The sequence below is a fragment of the Erpetoichthys calabaricus genome, chromosome 3 (assembly GCF_900747795.2).
Source record: "Erpetoichthys calabaricus chromosome 3, fErpCal1.3, whole genome shotgun sequence".
In the NCBI taxonomy this organism is placed as follows: Eukaryota; Metazoa; Chordata; class Cladistia; order Polypteriformes; family Polypteridae; genus Erpetoichthys; species Erpetoichthys calabaricus.
This window is the reverse complement of record NC_041396.2, coordinates 198,208,695-198,224,598: the sequence shown is the minus strand read 5'-3', so window position 1 is coordinate 198,224,598 and position 15,904 is coordinate 198,208,695. Positions and strand designations below refer to the sequence as shown.

Genomic DNA, 15,904 nt, shown 5'->3' with positions numbered 1-15,904 from the left:
TGTGAACAGACAACATGCGGTCAAAGGAGCTCTCCATGCAGGTGAAAGAAGCTCAAAAGTGAAAGGGGCTCAAAAGTAATTGGACAAATTAAATAACTGGAAATAAAATGTTCATTTCTAATACTTGGTTGAAAACCCTTTGCTGGCAATGACAGCCTAAAGTCTTGAACTCATGGACATCACCAGATACTGGGTTTCCTTCTTTTTTAATGCTCTGCCAGCCCTTTACTGCAGCGGCTTTCAGTTGCTGTTTGTTTGTGGGCCTTTCTGTCTGAAGTTTAGTCTTCAACAAGTGAAACGCACGCTCAATTGGGTTAAGATCAGGTGACTGACTTGGCCATTCAAGAATTTTCCACTTCTTTGCTTTAATAAACTCCTGGTTAACTTTGGCTGTATGTTTTGGGTCGTTGTCCATCTGTATCATGAAACGCCACCCAATCAATTTGACTGCATTTAGCTTGATTTGAGCAGACAGTATGTCTCTGAACACCTCAGAATTAATTCGGCTGCTTCTGTCCTGTGTCACATCATCAATAAACACTAGTGTCCCAGTGCCACTGGCAGCTATGCACGCCCAAGCCATCACACTGCCTCCACCGTGTTTTACAGATGATGTGGTATGCTTTGGATAATGAGCTGTTCCACGCCTTCTCCATACTTTTTTCTTGCCATCATTCTGGTAGAGGTTGATCTTGGTTTCATCTGTCCAAAGAATGTTTTTCCAGAACTGTGCTGGCTTTTTTAGATGTTCTTTAGCAAAGTCCAATCTAGCCTTTCTATTCTTGAGGCTTATGAGTGGCTTGTACCTTGCAGTGCACCCTCTGTATTTACTTTCATGCAGTCTTCTCTTTATGGTAGACTTGGATATCAATACGCCTACCTCCTGGAGAGTGTTATTCACTTGGTTGGCTGTTGTGAAGGGGTTTCTCTTCACCATGGAAATGATTCCGCGATCATCCACCACTGTTGTCTTCCGTGGATGTCCAGGTCTTTTTGCGTTGCTGAGTTCACCAGTGCTTGCTTTCTTTCTCAGGATGTACCAAACTGTAGATTTTGCCACTAGTAATATTGTAGCAATTTCTCAGATGTGTTTTTTCTGTTTTCGCAGCTTAAGGATGGCTTCTTTCACCTGCATGGAGAGCTCCTTTGACCGCATGTAGTCTGTTCACGGCAAAATCTTCCACATGCAAGCACCACACCTCAAATCAACTCCAGGCCTTTTATCTGCTTAATTGATAATGACATAACGACGGACTTGCCCACACCTGGCCATGAAATAGCCTTTGAGTCAATTGTCCAATTACTTTTGAGCCCCTGAAATGAAGGGATTGTGTTAAAAAAATGCTTTAGTTGCCTCACATTTTTATGCAATCGTTTTGTTCACCCCACTGAATTAAAGCTGAAAGTCCGCATTTCAACTGCATCTGAGTTGTTTCATTTACAATTCATTGTGGTAATGTACAGAACCAAAATTAGAAAAAAGTTGTCTCTGTCCAAATATTTATGGACCTAACTGTATATAATGCTTTTCTCAAAAGGTCAACCGAATGTGATTTACAAAAAAAAAAAATAAATCAAACCACAACATCACAGAAACACTGGGAGAAATGAGGCAAAATTCAAAATATTCAAAGCCAGTCCTACCTGATATAAAGTATATGGCAAGTTATGAAAACAGCACCAAAGCAAATTCAGCTGTCACACTGTTTAAGATAAAATGATCTCATTTCATCTTCTCAAACCTTTTTTACCAGGTGGGGTCACAAGATTAAATAATAGAGACCTTAAAAAGAATTTTCTCCCTAATATTGCTCCACATTACGTTTTGGGCTTAAATCAAAATGGACCAGGTCCTGTATATGCTGAGGATATTTGAAAAGATATTGGTGAACTTAATAATAATGATAATAAGAAAATGACAAAAAAAATTCTTACATATTTTAAGGAGAAAATCAGAGGACTACAGAAGCTGTTACATTTTACAGGCATCGTAACCTTCATAATGCTTAATTGAATCTAATTTTATTGCTCATTAAAAATGTAATTCAATTTTTTATACATTTGAGCATATTCTTTGAACATTTTAAGCAATCTCTTAGACACTGCAGCTGCGTAACATTTTGTAATAGACTGCAAACATAATAAAAAGAGGCGTGTTAAGTGAAGTATAACTCCTGCTATGATAAACCAGCAAACAGCTGCTGTTATAACAATTTAACACATCATAAAAATTTTATGCATTTGTTACAGCAACCAAAAGATTCAAATTTTCTGATGAGTGTTATTGCTACTATAAAAAAATGAATCAACTCTTACATTTTTACAATTTTTCAGATAAATCTCCTCACACAAGGCCTTCTACCAAAATGAAGCCCATTGAAGAAGGTATAGAGGATGACGTTTTTGAATCTGATGCACCAAATAAGATTTCACCGTCAAGATTAGAAGCAGGTGAGAGGACCTCTAGTGGTGAAGAAGCATAACCAAACAGAAACTGGTATATTCACCTTCAAGGAAACTTCCAGAAGCAGAGAATCTTCAAATGTATAATGCTGAGGACTTGAGGAAATGTCAGCTATCAAAAGTGTCTATGATTTTTGTAAGAGTACACATGGAAATGTGGTGAAAGGCAACTCGCTATTGGCATTAATTGAATGTGTGCACCAGTATATTATAAGATTTGTCGTGTTGTTACTCTCACATCTAGTTAAAGTAATGATTTTCTGTACATTGATCACTCATTTTTTTTCCACAGTATTGCCTATAAATTCCATTTTGGTTTTGTACACACTTCAGGATGTCAGAAGGGTAGAATCATTTGGAGAACGTTTATGTTAGACTTTCCATGAAACACACAGCAGTGAGATGCTATAAGAAGGCAGTGATCTCAGGGTGCTGCAAACTGGTATCTGACTTATTTGAAGGGCTGACTGAAACTTGGAGATGGCCACTGCCACAGTTTTTCAATAGGCATGTCAAAATTATAGATTGGTTGTCTTCATAGCCTGTTTTTCATCAGCCAAAAATTGACTAATATCTTTGAACCGTAATTTAAAAAGTGGCAAAAACTCAAACTGCTGTAAATTCTGACAGAATCTGAATCCATGTTTGTGGGCATTAGCTCCCTATCACCTTCAGTATGTGAGTGACCTTCTGGATGAGAAAATAACTAGACCAACTAAATAAAAGAATTTTGTTAAAAATAGCAAAATATTCACAATTTGGGTGCCAGAGTGGTTAGCATAAATGCTTCACAATTTTAGGTATCTGGACTGATCTTCTAGGCGTTTGTATGTTCTCCTCATGTCTCTGAGGGTGTTCTCTGTAAACTCCAGTTTCTTCCCACTTTCCAAAGAAATGCACATTTAATTAATTGGTAATTGTAAATTACCAGAATGAGTGAGTGTGCCCTGTGATGACATGGTGTCTGCCTGGTACCAGAAGCTGCTGATGTAGGCTCTGGCTTCCTGTAATCATATACTGGAATGGTGGATTCAGAAAATTAATTTTTAAAAACAGGTCCTGCATAACAATAGATGGAGGCCAAAGGCTTGATTTATGAGTAATGCTTTAGCATTTAGTTAAATATGAGATTGGGGGTCGGTGACCTAAAACATCATTAAATACCATTTCTGGACTCCATGCACCAGGTCAATATTGGTGGTATAAAGTCTGCACCCGTTGTGAACAAGTTATTGTGAATTTTGATTTCAATGCAAAATGCATAAATGCTAAATGCTTTTTGAATCTGAGACAGCAAGGCAGCAGATAAAGTTTAAATATACTATATTGAAAGATAAAGCATGAGAGCTTTTATGTTATGTAGGTTTGAGGACAGCTTCCTTTCTCCCTGTGGAGAATAAAAAAATTAAGAGATAAAATGAGCTTCTTATTCTTGACCCAATTCTCAAATGGGCATACCCTAATAGTAGACTACCAACACATAATTAGAATCTTTGTAAAACGTGCCTTACTGGTAAAATTATGAATATACTTTATTCTGAAATGATTATAGGTGCTGCACTTCATTCTGATGAAATGAGGTCAAAAAAATGGAAGCACATTCTTAAAATAATACCCAACCATTTTCCAGTCATCCATTTATACTTTCTTCTAAAGCACATACAGGAGCAGCAAAAATAAAAATTTCTATTCATTTTTAAATTGTAATATTTGGTATGTCTGAAGGATACTGTTGCATCTTTTAATGTTTTTAAAATGTGCCTTTCTAAAACAAACCTGAAATCTCACAACACCTGCAGATAAGGTGTGCATTTCATAATAAACAAAAGTAGAGAATATAAGAGCAAATATGTTAGTTTTTTTTTATTTTATTTTATTATTTTAAGAGAAATGCAGAGCAGTTTTGTGCAAATCAAATTATGGACTGGCACTCCATCCAGGGTTAGGCATCAGCTTGCCACAACCCCAAAGTGGGTAAATGTGTTAAAAACTGGATGGATGGGCAAGATATTGGAATAAGATTAATTTAAAAATGTACACATTTTTTGTATTTGTTTAAACACAATATATATGTTACCCTACATCAATGATCGTAGTGAAAATTATAACTACAATATACCTTTAAGTGGAATCTGAAAGAGAATCTGTTCCACATCTTGTTGTTTTTAATGCACTGAATACACTGAATGCAAATCCACCATTTCACGTATGCTGTGTTTTATGACCATGCTTACCAACCATGTTGAATAAAATCTTTTTTTGTTTTTTGGAAATTGAGGGTGTGTTCTAAAAAGTTGCCTTTGAAATGTAAATCACAATACATAGATAGATAGATAGATAGATAGATAGATAGATAGATAGATAGATAGATAGATAGATAGATAGATAGATAGATAGATAGATAGATAGATAGATAGATAGATACTTTATTAATCCCAAGGGGAAATTCACATACTCCAGCAGCAGCATACTGATAAAGAACAATATTAAATTAAAGAGTGATAACAATGCAGGTATACAGACAGACAATAACTTTGTATAAATTTAATCAACAGCAAGTTCTCAAATCAGCCAAGTCAAAATGTAGCTGGCACAGAAAACTGAAACTTCTTTTTCTTAAGAGTTTTTTTATGAAAGAGATAAAAAGAAAGGGAATCCCTAGGCAAGGGGTCTTCAAGTACAGTCCTGGAGGGCCACATTTCCTGCAGGTTTTTGTTATAAAGCAGTTTCTTCATTTGAAGCCAATTATTATTGCTCATTGCATTACTGCTCAAGCAACCTTTTTGGGCTTCATTTTCATTAAATCGTTTGTTGTTGTCCCAGACCCTTATGTAAAGTCATATGAAAAAGTTTGCAAACCCCTCTTAATTCTTTGGATTTTTGTTTGGCTGAGCTTTCAAAGTAGCAACTTCCTTTTAATATATCACATGCCTTATGGAAACAGTAGTATTTCAGCAGTGACATTAAGTTTATTGGATTAACAGAAAATATGCAATATGCATCATAACAAAATTAGACAGGTGCATAAATGTGGGCACCCAAACACAGATATTACATCAATACATAGTTGAGCCTCCTTTAGCAAGTATAACAGCCTCTAGATGCCTCCTGTAACCTTTGATGAGGGTGTGGATTCTGGATGGAGGTATTTTTGACCATTCTTCCATACAAAATCTCTCCAGTTCAGTTAAATTTGATGGCTGCCGAGCTTGGACAGCCCACTTCAAGTCATCCCATAGATTTTCGATGATATTCAAGTCAGGGGACTGTGACAGCCACTCCAGAACATTGTCCTTCTCCCTCTGCATGAATGACTTTGTAGATTTCGAACTGTGGTTTGGGTCATTGTCTTGTTGGAATATCCAACTCCTACGTAACTTCTACTTTGTGACTGATGCTTCAACATTATCCTGAAGAATTTGTTGATACTGGGTTGAATTCATCCGACCCTCGACTTTAACAAGGGCCCCAGTCCCTGAACAAGCCACACAGCCCCACAGCATGATGTAACCTCCACCAAATTTGACAATAGGTAGCAGGTGTTTTTCTTGGAATGCGGTGTTCTTCTTCCGCCATGCAAAGCGCTTTTTGTTATGACCAAATAACTCAATTTTTGTCTCATCAGTCCAAAGCACTTTATTCCAAAATGAATCTGGCTTGTCTAAATGAGCATTTGCATACAACAAGCGACTCTGTTTGTGGCGTGAGTGCAGAAAGGGCTTCTTATTCATCACCCTGCCATACAGATGTTCTTTGAGCAAATTTCGCTGAATTGTAGAACGATGTACAGATACACCATCTGCAGCAAGATGTTCTTGCAGGTCTTTGGAGGTGATCTGTGGGTTGTCTGTAACCATTCTCACAATCCTGCATATATATGCCGCTCCTGTATTTTTCTTGGCCTGCCAGACCTGGGTTTAACAGCAACTGTGCCCGTGGCCTTCCATTTCCTGATTACATTCCTTACAGTTGAAACTGACAGTTTAAACCTCTGAGATAGCTTTTTGTAGCCTTCCACTAAATCATGATACTAAACGATCTTTGTTTTCAGATCTTTTGAGAGTTGCTTTGAGGATCTCATGCTGTCACTCTTCAGAAGAGTGTCAAAGGGAAGCACAACTTGCAATTGACCACCTTAAATACCTTTTCTCATGATTGGACACACCTGTCTATGAAGTTCAAGGCTTAACAAGCTAATCCAACCAGGTAATCAGTACTGAGGAGTTACATGCATTCAAATCAATAAAATTACAAGGGAACCCAAATTTTTGCACAGCCAGTTTTTCACATTTGATTTAATTTCATACAACTAGATACTGCTTCACTAAAAATCTTTGTTCGGAAAACACCCCAGTACTCAGATGTTCCAAGGAAATGAAAGACATACCACTGTTATCTTTTTTGTTAAAAGTAAATTATTATGCAGGCTGAGAGGGGCCCAAACTTTGTCATATGACTGTATTTATTCCAATCTTAACAGTTTTTAATTGATCCTTGTTTTCTTAAGTTGCTTCCAATTATATTCTTATGTTCCCCAGCAAATTGTGCTTCAAATTGGACTTCTACCTTAACTAAGCAAGCTGTTATTTCCCAGTTTCTATGTTTTGGTATCAATTCACAAATTACAAAATTGAATTTCATACATTTTTATTGCAATGTAGTAAGGGTTTTTGTGTATTACTTGAGGATAATTTTGCTTTTCTATTGTTTGTCTTCATTATTCTGCTTTTCCTAGTGTTCTGGGTTATTTAGGTAATTATTTATTAATGAGCATGTTAGCTTTCCTCTGCTTATTGTTAATTGTCACTTTTAGATTACAGTTGAGCAAACTCCACAGGAAATGGTGAAGTAATAGGTAAATGTAAAGAAAGAGTTAAGCATTTAAAACTATAGCAAAATTCAAACATTTCTAAATTCTCTATAAATGAAATCTCACACTATTGTGTTTTTCTGAATGCAGAATATGAACCAGCTAATTAAACAATGTGATTAATCAGAGATTAAATGAGCCACCAATAGTGAAAGTGATTGGAATAAAAACCTGCAGCCACGTTAGGTCCTCCGAAATCAACTACAGGACAAGTGAGTTCACTTGGTCTCATTTACAACTGAATGTGCTTATCCTGAAGTATTTGGTTTAATAAAATATTTGGAAAGAAATGGAAGTAAAGAAGTAAAGGACTGACAATTACTAATCTGTTCCAGTTCACAAATTATTTGAATATAAAAATTGAATAACAAGTTCCATTTTTGACAAGCCTCCCCCTGTTTTTCTATCCTGGTTAGATCTAGTTTACCCTCTCCTTTCATAACAGCACTGGACACCTTGGTATGAAATCTTCAGTTTCTTGGTAGTCTACCACATGGAATAACCTTCATTTTGCAAAATAACAACGGATGGACATGTTATTTGAGAACACAGAATTGAATGTTAGGAATGCCAGTAGCTTCCAACCCAAAGAAAGAAAATTGACTTGCTTTATTAAATGGAATAACAGGATTCATCTGCACTAAAATAATTACAGAGGTTTCTCTAACAACCATCAGCATTTAAACATGACTAATTAAGGACGAGTTATGAGAGTTCTGGAATAATGTGAATAATTAATTATAAATCAGTCCTTTCACACATTAATAGCCATTTGCAATATTGGTTATGTCTTGGGTATATTTTGAAAGTCAGTTTAAAGTTACCTTGATAAAAATAAATATCTATCAAAAACACAAACATTTCTAGATATACCAAACTTTTCAATGCTGTATGCTGGACTCCCTGACATTAATCTGCCTTTTAGGGATCCACACTGACATCTGGTGTGACAATCAATGTGTCAACTTCTGAGGACCTCTGGGGTACAGGTGAAAGGGTTTCTTGGTGTTGGTGTATTGCTGACAGATCCAGTAGAAAGCCAGTTTTTCACCAATTATTGAATTGTCCACTTCAGAGAAGCAGTACCATTGGATATTGTTCCACAAGTCCCTCATATGTCAACCTGAAAAAGAGGCGCAGTGATAGTGCAGCTGCTTTGCAGTAAGGAGACTGTGGAATATTGTGGGTTTGCTTCCCAGTTCCTCCCTGTGTGGAAAGCGCTTTGAGTACTGAGAAAAGCACTATATAAATGTAATGAATTATTATTATTATTATCTGCAGCTCTACATATGAAATGTGCAACTTCAAAGAATATGACATGTCATATCTGTAATGTGCACACAGAAAACAGAACCAACAAAACAAAATAGATTGTGCACTGGGACGTTCCCATAACTTCACCTGACTACATCTGCTTCTGATATCAAAATGAAACTCCTTACCACGCACAGCATGACCTTTCCATGCTCTGCCTGTATAAATTGTAAAACACTGCTATTATCACTTCTACCCAAAAAAATACATGAACTAACTTTTCTGATCATTTCAATTCAAAAATACTTCCTAGCTGAAAAGTACACCTTTAAAAATCCTGTACTGAAGAGCAGACAAGTGCCCAACATCTGAATTGTGTGCAGGTTCACCAAAATTATTAGACCAACCAATTTTCAAGAGGTTTGGTAACATCAGACTGCTTGCAGAACAATCAGCTGCTTTCAAAGTTTCACAACATGTATGCTGTGATTTAATTTCATAAATGGCCAAAAAATGGTGTGAGGCCTTCAAAAACTTCCAGGAAAGCAGCCCTGAATCCCAGCAGCCTGTCCATAAGTGGTGCACCAGAAGGCAGCCTAGATTCCATTTGAGTGTCTGGTTCTGGCCTACACCAGGCCACAATGCGCTTCATTCTCAAAATTCAATCAAAATGTATTATGTAACACACTCAAATTGCTCCACAATGGAAGAGGATAACCTTCAACTGGTTTGTATAGAGTTAGGCACATTAATTCTTTATAATGTAGGATTTATAGATAAAAAGTAAAACTACAACAAAAGAGCAAAACATGATCAATAATGGACTTGCCAAAAAGGCAATCCAAAGCAATTCATTCCCAAATCAAAGTCCATTTGAACAATCTAAATAACAGAGCAAAATAAGTCAAAAACTAGAACAAATATCCAAGACCACATAATACATACAAAATCCACCAGGGTGCATTGAAAATGAAGTGCACTGGACTCAGTCTCAACTACTTTTTTAGGGTGGGGGCCAAACCAAACAATATAAAGAAAATGAGAAAACTGCAAGACACACATGCACCAACCTGGACACATTATCAATGATGCTACCTGGAATTAGCAGGGGCCTGATATATAAATGGTGCCTACGCACAAAAATGTTGCGTAAACCCTTTCCACGCTCACTTCGAGATGTATAAAAACTAAACTTGGTATAAAGTCACGCACATTTTCACGGCAGCCTCACAGCATGCGTACAAAATGGCGGCACCCAGCATCAAAGCAGTCCTCCATCAATGATGCGGGCTTTATCAAGTACACTGAAATTAATTGCATATAATTTTTAATTTAATTCACTTGATTGTAATCATTCTGTAACAATACATACAATGGTGCACTGAATGGCCACACTATTCTAACTACCATAGCTGCTTTATCGTTGTTAGAAGACATTGCAAATGGTAGAATTAGAAGAGAGGGTATATTTATAGATAATGATGCTGACTGGCTTCTAAGTCAATTTTGATTTCCAAGAGCTATCCTCATGAAGCTGTGTGCTGAACTGTCTGTCTGTTAAGGCAATTGGCGCCGGCACTACACTGTAAAGGTGCCTTAAGAGAATGAATTTGCTTTTGTAAATAGAAATCATTTCCACTCTATTAATGTGCTGCTCTATAGTCCACAGAAAGTGTGTTGCATTGTGCAAGCATGTAACATGCTGCATAATGTGGCACACGCTCATGGCTTGCCCTTACCTGAAGTGATGTGGTATGATGAATCTGACCCTGACCCACCAAATGATCAGCCAAATCAGACAGCATTACAACTTCATTTGAATGTAATTAGCAGAATGTACAAACAGGTAATCAGATGCAGCATTTATTTTTTAACCAATTCATTTAATTTGTGGTCAATATCACATAGTACAGCCCTTATATTCCTTAGTTTATTGGCTACATCTCTTACAGCATCCACTATTGCATTTTTGTGACTCCTGAACACCATCTGTCAGCACACAGCTAGATGGTTGCCCAGTGGTTTCTGAGGCAGGGGTGTGTTTGCAGTCAGCACCTGAAGATGTGCTGGGCACAGCAGCAGCATCACCACCTGGAGTCACATCCTTAGCATGGGGGTCAGCTTTTGTAATGTTGTCTGAAACAGAATAAACAGACAGTGGGCTGTGAGTCACCTTTTCACATAGACTTTGATATCTGACCCATTTTTTATTTTGAGCACTGTGCAACTTTCTGAACTTGAACTTTTGAGTGTCTCAGCCACACTGTCTCACTTGATCAGCTTCAATTTGTTGCTTATACCACTGCTTAAGCCAACAAATAGTAGGTTTTTCCTTTCTGCCAAATCGCATTCGCTGAAATTTTTCATTTCCCAATGAATGGAAGGAGCTATTTATGTTGATTTGCATATTCATATATGCAAAATACTGGGAGGAGTCAGGGTGGGGCTGTAGGTTAATGCATATGCATTAAATTTCACACTCACTCAGATTTATAAATTGCATGGAACTTGGCATACACACGGTTTACTGCATCTGTAATTTTGTGCGTACGCACATTTCCAGTTTTGTCCATATGCCATGTTTCAAGTCTATCAAACATTAGACATCCTCATCCTGGTGACACAGCCAAGGTACATCACATCTCGCCCTGTGTCCAAGTGTCATGCTCCTTCGCCCACTGCTCTCTATTTTTTAGCCAGAGTCACATACAGGCTGTCTTTGTTGCCTCTGTGTTAGATCTGGTGCCTTTCTTCCTTTACAGCCCTGTGATACCCAGAACTCCATATGCTTTACTGAGGGAGGGACCTGAGAAGTTTCTGCAACCCACCTCGATGGACATAAACTTTGAACTCCACATTTGCCTGTGACAATCTTTTACCAGCTTTGTGTACTTTGCACCCTCCCTCTCCTGAGCATCTTCTTTCCTCTCCTCCTAAAGAACAACTGGTTTAGTATGATGACCTGTCAAGCTGCTTGTGAGATCAGGGTGATGTCGGACTGGGAATTTCAGCTGCCTTTGCTGGTGAACTTCCAACACCCATTCCCATGCAGAGGAAAGCTCATTGCTCCTCTCTCTATGGCACCCTTAAGGGTAATTCTCTTGGAGGTTTTGTAATGTTTATGAGATTCTTCATCTCAGAAGCTGCGGTTTAGGCTGCCAACCCTCCCTGCCCTGATTGCCATCTTCCTGGTAGTCCTCTGCTTTTCCAGCTGTCATCACTCTATACGTGGTTGTCATCCAACCTATTCCTGGAACTCACTGGTTTTTCTAGAATAGATAGATAGATAGATAGATAGATAGATAGATAGATAGATAGATAGATAGATAGATAGATAGATAGATAGATAGATAGATAGATAGATAGATAGATAGATACTTTATTAATCCCAATGGGAAATTCACATGTTTCCATTCGAGAATAAATCCAATGATGCACAAACTTAGAAACATCATCAGTGATGGTATCTGGAATCATCAGGTGTTTCAGGTCTTTCAAACATTAGACACCCCCATTCTGGTGACACAGCCGAAATTGATCACACCTTGGCTCATTCCCACGCTGCTCTTCCCATTTTAGCCAGAGCCACCTAGAAGGTCTCTCTGCTGCTAAATAATAACCAGATAGAAAACAAATGTCAGAATATGCATAATTAAACAAATAATTTGTGAACAGAACAATATAAGAAGAAGAAGAACCCTGGCTTGACCTCAACAATGTACAGTAGTTATAACTCCTCAAGAGTTTAAACCACTGACACAATTCATTAGAGACACAATTTCCATTGATGGATAACTATAATCGAGAAGTTTCCACATATTACATTATGTTTTTTTCGTGATAGCCACCAATGTAAGCAAAGAGAAATAATTCAATGTCCTGTTGGTGAGTCCTGATGGATGCTACATCTAACTTCTGATAAAGACACAGAGAGTTATGATTAGTATACATTGAACAATGTTATAAATATGATCTAAATCTTGTGGGAAGGCAGCCAGTGAACTCAAGTAACCACTATATCCAAGTCATAGATTTTGCTCAGGCGCCAACCCTGACCCAGAAAAACAACTGGTCAGTCCAGTCTCCTGAGGTTTATTATTTTTCAAAATTCAGTATAACAAGGCTCGGTGAAATAGAAGGTTCCAATCACACAAGGCAGTGGAAACAAAACAACAGAAGTTTTGACGCTCTTGACCTCCTTATATGTACACGTGGTTTTCTCATTCCTACCTCACTGACCTTCCCTTTCTCAAAGTACCAGTCTCCTCTTCCGCTTCACTTGGAATCTTCTTCTCTTTACTCTTCTCCCAACTCCAAGTCCACCTGATATAGGAGATAAAGGCTCTTCGAAAGCTCCCAGGAGTACTTCTGGTACCGTAGCCTCCCAGGAAGCAAACTATCTGTACAGAATATGGCTTTACATTTAAGAGCATTTAAATCAAGTGAATTACTGACATGGGCACCTCATGGGAGGACATGACTGTAATTCTAACTTTAAACTCTCTGTGGTCTCTGTAGCTTGGCTGCTATTTTATATATAGGTGATTTTTGTACTAGGATTTTAATGTAGCAGCAAGCAAATTAAAATAAATAAATGAAATACATTTTTTCAAAAATATCAGATTTTCTAATTTATTCTACAAAATAAAATATTGGCCTGTAATATTTTTCTTCCAAAATCTCGGTTTTATGTAGAAAAGTCATGTGGTGGTGTCACACACTTGTGTATGGGAGACAACTTCAGGGCTTATCTCTACTGGTAATTGCACTCCAAACCAGACCAGACCAGACAAATATTTAACTTCTGAAGTCACTTTCACCTTCCGGCCTCCTGAATCCACACCTTCCACTCCACCATCCTAAAAACTGCCTCCCTTTTCATCTTGGGGTTAGTTAAATAAGACTCCAATCTGAAAAAGACGTATCCACATTTCCGCATGTTTTTGTTTTTTCATTCATCACCTCTACGGAGATCACCTTTGGGTGTCCCAACCCTTTATCATCATGGTTTATTATAGCTGGATATATCTTATTTTGTTTAAGTAATCACCCGCACCTTCTAAGTAATTGAGCTATATTTATAACTGATTAAACAAACCTAAAATGCATGAGACAACTCCAGTTAGAGTCCCAGTTAGGCTTCAAATCCAAGAGTTGTAAAAATAATCACAGGCAGAGAGAAAGTCCCAACAGTGTTACCAGTAAGAGCTGAAGCTCCCATTCTCTCAAGCCGCCCACCGTGAAACAGCAAGGGCAGGACACAAACTCAAGATACTCAGATTACAGACGGTCATTTCCACCTCTGCAGAAAAGGAAATCTGCTTTAGGCAACAGCAGATATGGCCACTAAGCCAGTGACATGGCAAAAAGGCACAGCCACTCTTCCTCTCTCAGCTGGGTTGAGCACGCCACCGGATACAAATGGACGCTTGCCAGCAATTTCTAAATGACCAGGCTCTGGATTGGATGGTGCTTTAATCATTCAGATAGCTTTGTTGACATTTTTTGGAATAACAAACAGTGAATGCTTCTCCGTAAATCTTGGCCATTCCTGAAAATTGTATCAGTTGGTTTGAGATGCATAGCAGGAGTTAGGAGAACGTGCCAGATACAAGCTAAGACTTAGGGCTTTCTATGTGCCAAATTTCACTGGCTTTCCATAAGCTCAATATGAAAGATACCTTACATGAAATCTTATACTCCTTGTCAGGGAGGTGGCATATCTCATAAGAAAGCTCTACTATGTTTCTCATTTTGTTGCCTCCAACACACTCAACTAAGGCTACACAAGATGACATTAGAAGAAAACAAGCAATGAGCTATAAGGCAAACTATTTTAATAGAATGTTTAAAGAGAAAACAGACACATGCTCTTCCTTTAAAAGTGGACATATCAAACTGGTCTAGGCCAGGATATGCCTTGAGCACGTCTCTGCTTCAGATTCTGTCCAGTCTGTACCACATAAAGAAAGATAAAGTTTATTAAATGAATACACCATAACGGCACAGCCTGCTCCTACTTACCTGAGGAAAGACTTCTTCATCATGCTATTTACTGTGCACAGAATTTGCACCAACCACATGCAGTAACCTCAAGTCTGCTGCCATGTAATGACGTGGAAGTTCTGTTTTGTTTTTTTCTTTTGACTATTTCAACACACAAAAATAGTTTCTGAATCTTCACACCTGAAAAACATCTAGCTCAATTGAATGTCTCCACCTTAATAAAAGGACAAGTGTCTGTAAATCTGTGTGTCCATCAGGTTGCTAGAGTGTTGTGTTCTGTACTTATGCCACTAGATGGAGATAGACAACAGGACATGAGGTATACTAGAGAGCGAGAACACGTGGCGCTAGAACTACGCTAACCACTGTTTGTTGACTATTATTTGATTAAATCCTTTACTGTTTGGACTCTGAATGCTAATGACTAAGAACTTTGCATGGTGGACAAATGAGTGAAAAAACTGATAAATTAACATGCACGTTAGGAAACCAAAGCCCCAACACGACTAGACTATTGTCACCAAACCAGATCAATGCGTTAATGACCACCACCACTTTTTTCATATCAAAACTCTACAACTGTAAGAATGGTCAGATCAGCAAGTGATGCTGAGAGGAAGTGTTGAAAACAGGTGGTTGTATTTGAAGATGAAAAGATGGCCACAAGGGAAAGGGATTGGGTGCGTATTATTATACCAAATCAAATGGACAACCCATTTATCAAATAAAAAAACACTAGGTCTATGTAAATGACTTAGATTTCAACCCATCTTCAATGAATAGTACAGCTAGTTCTTATATAATGAACTACTATGAACAAGTCCAAAGCACTGCACATACCTACAAATGGAGAAACATGACAATATACGTTATATTGTCAAAATTCACTCAGCCTCCTTGTGATGTCAGGGCTAGGAACTCATTAAAAAACAGGATAGAAACAGTGGAGCTCCAGACACCTCAAAACGTGATCTCTGTCTTTCTCTGTTGTAGACTAGAAGCCAGCCTAACAAGTCACACTTAAGAAGGTTTTGGAGACATCTGCCTTGAGACCTTAATCTGTGAGGTCTGGAAAAGAAGCATCCAGATCTGGCCATGTAATCAGGAATACTTTGACATAAGAGGGGCCTGGAAAAGGCCCAGGTAGCGCTCATCTGGCTTCAGCTAGAGCAGGACGTTGACCCTTTGGTTGGAGTAGATTGGAGTAAAATCTGCATAGTGTGCGACAAAGTCCACAAAGAGCAAGAGGTATTAACAGCACCTAGATGTAGCCCGAGAATTATCCTGGAAAAATAACCAGGAGATGTTAGT

At 38.0% G+C, this 15,904-nt stretch overlaps 1 protein-coding gene across 1 annotated transcript in view; it reads left to right on the top strand.

Moving 5' to 3' along the window:
- Window positions 1–4,736, top strand: part of LOC114648554 (blood vessel epicardial substance) — an 88,088-nt gene extending 83,352 nt beyond the window's left edge. The window contains exon 10 of the mRNA XM_051924729.1: window positions 2,335–4,736. Coding sequence (XP_051780689.1) covers window positions 2,335–2,483 — 149 coding nt within the window. The 3' untranslated portion in view covers window positions 2,484–4,736. The remainder of the gene's footprint in view (window positions 1–2,334) is intronic.
- Window positions 4,737–15,904: the final 11,168 nt, after the last annotated feature.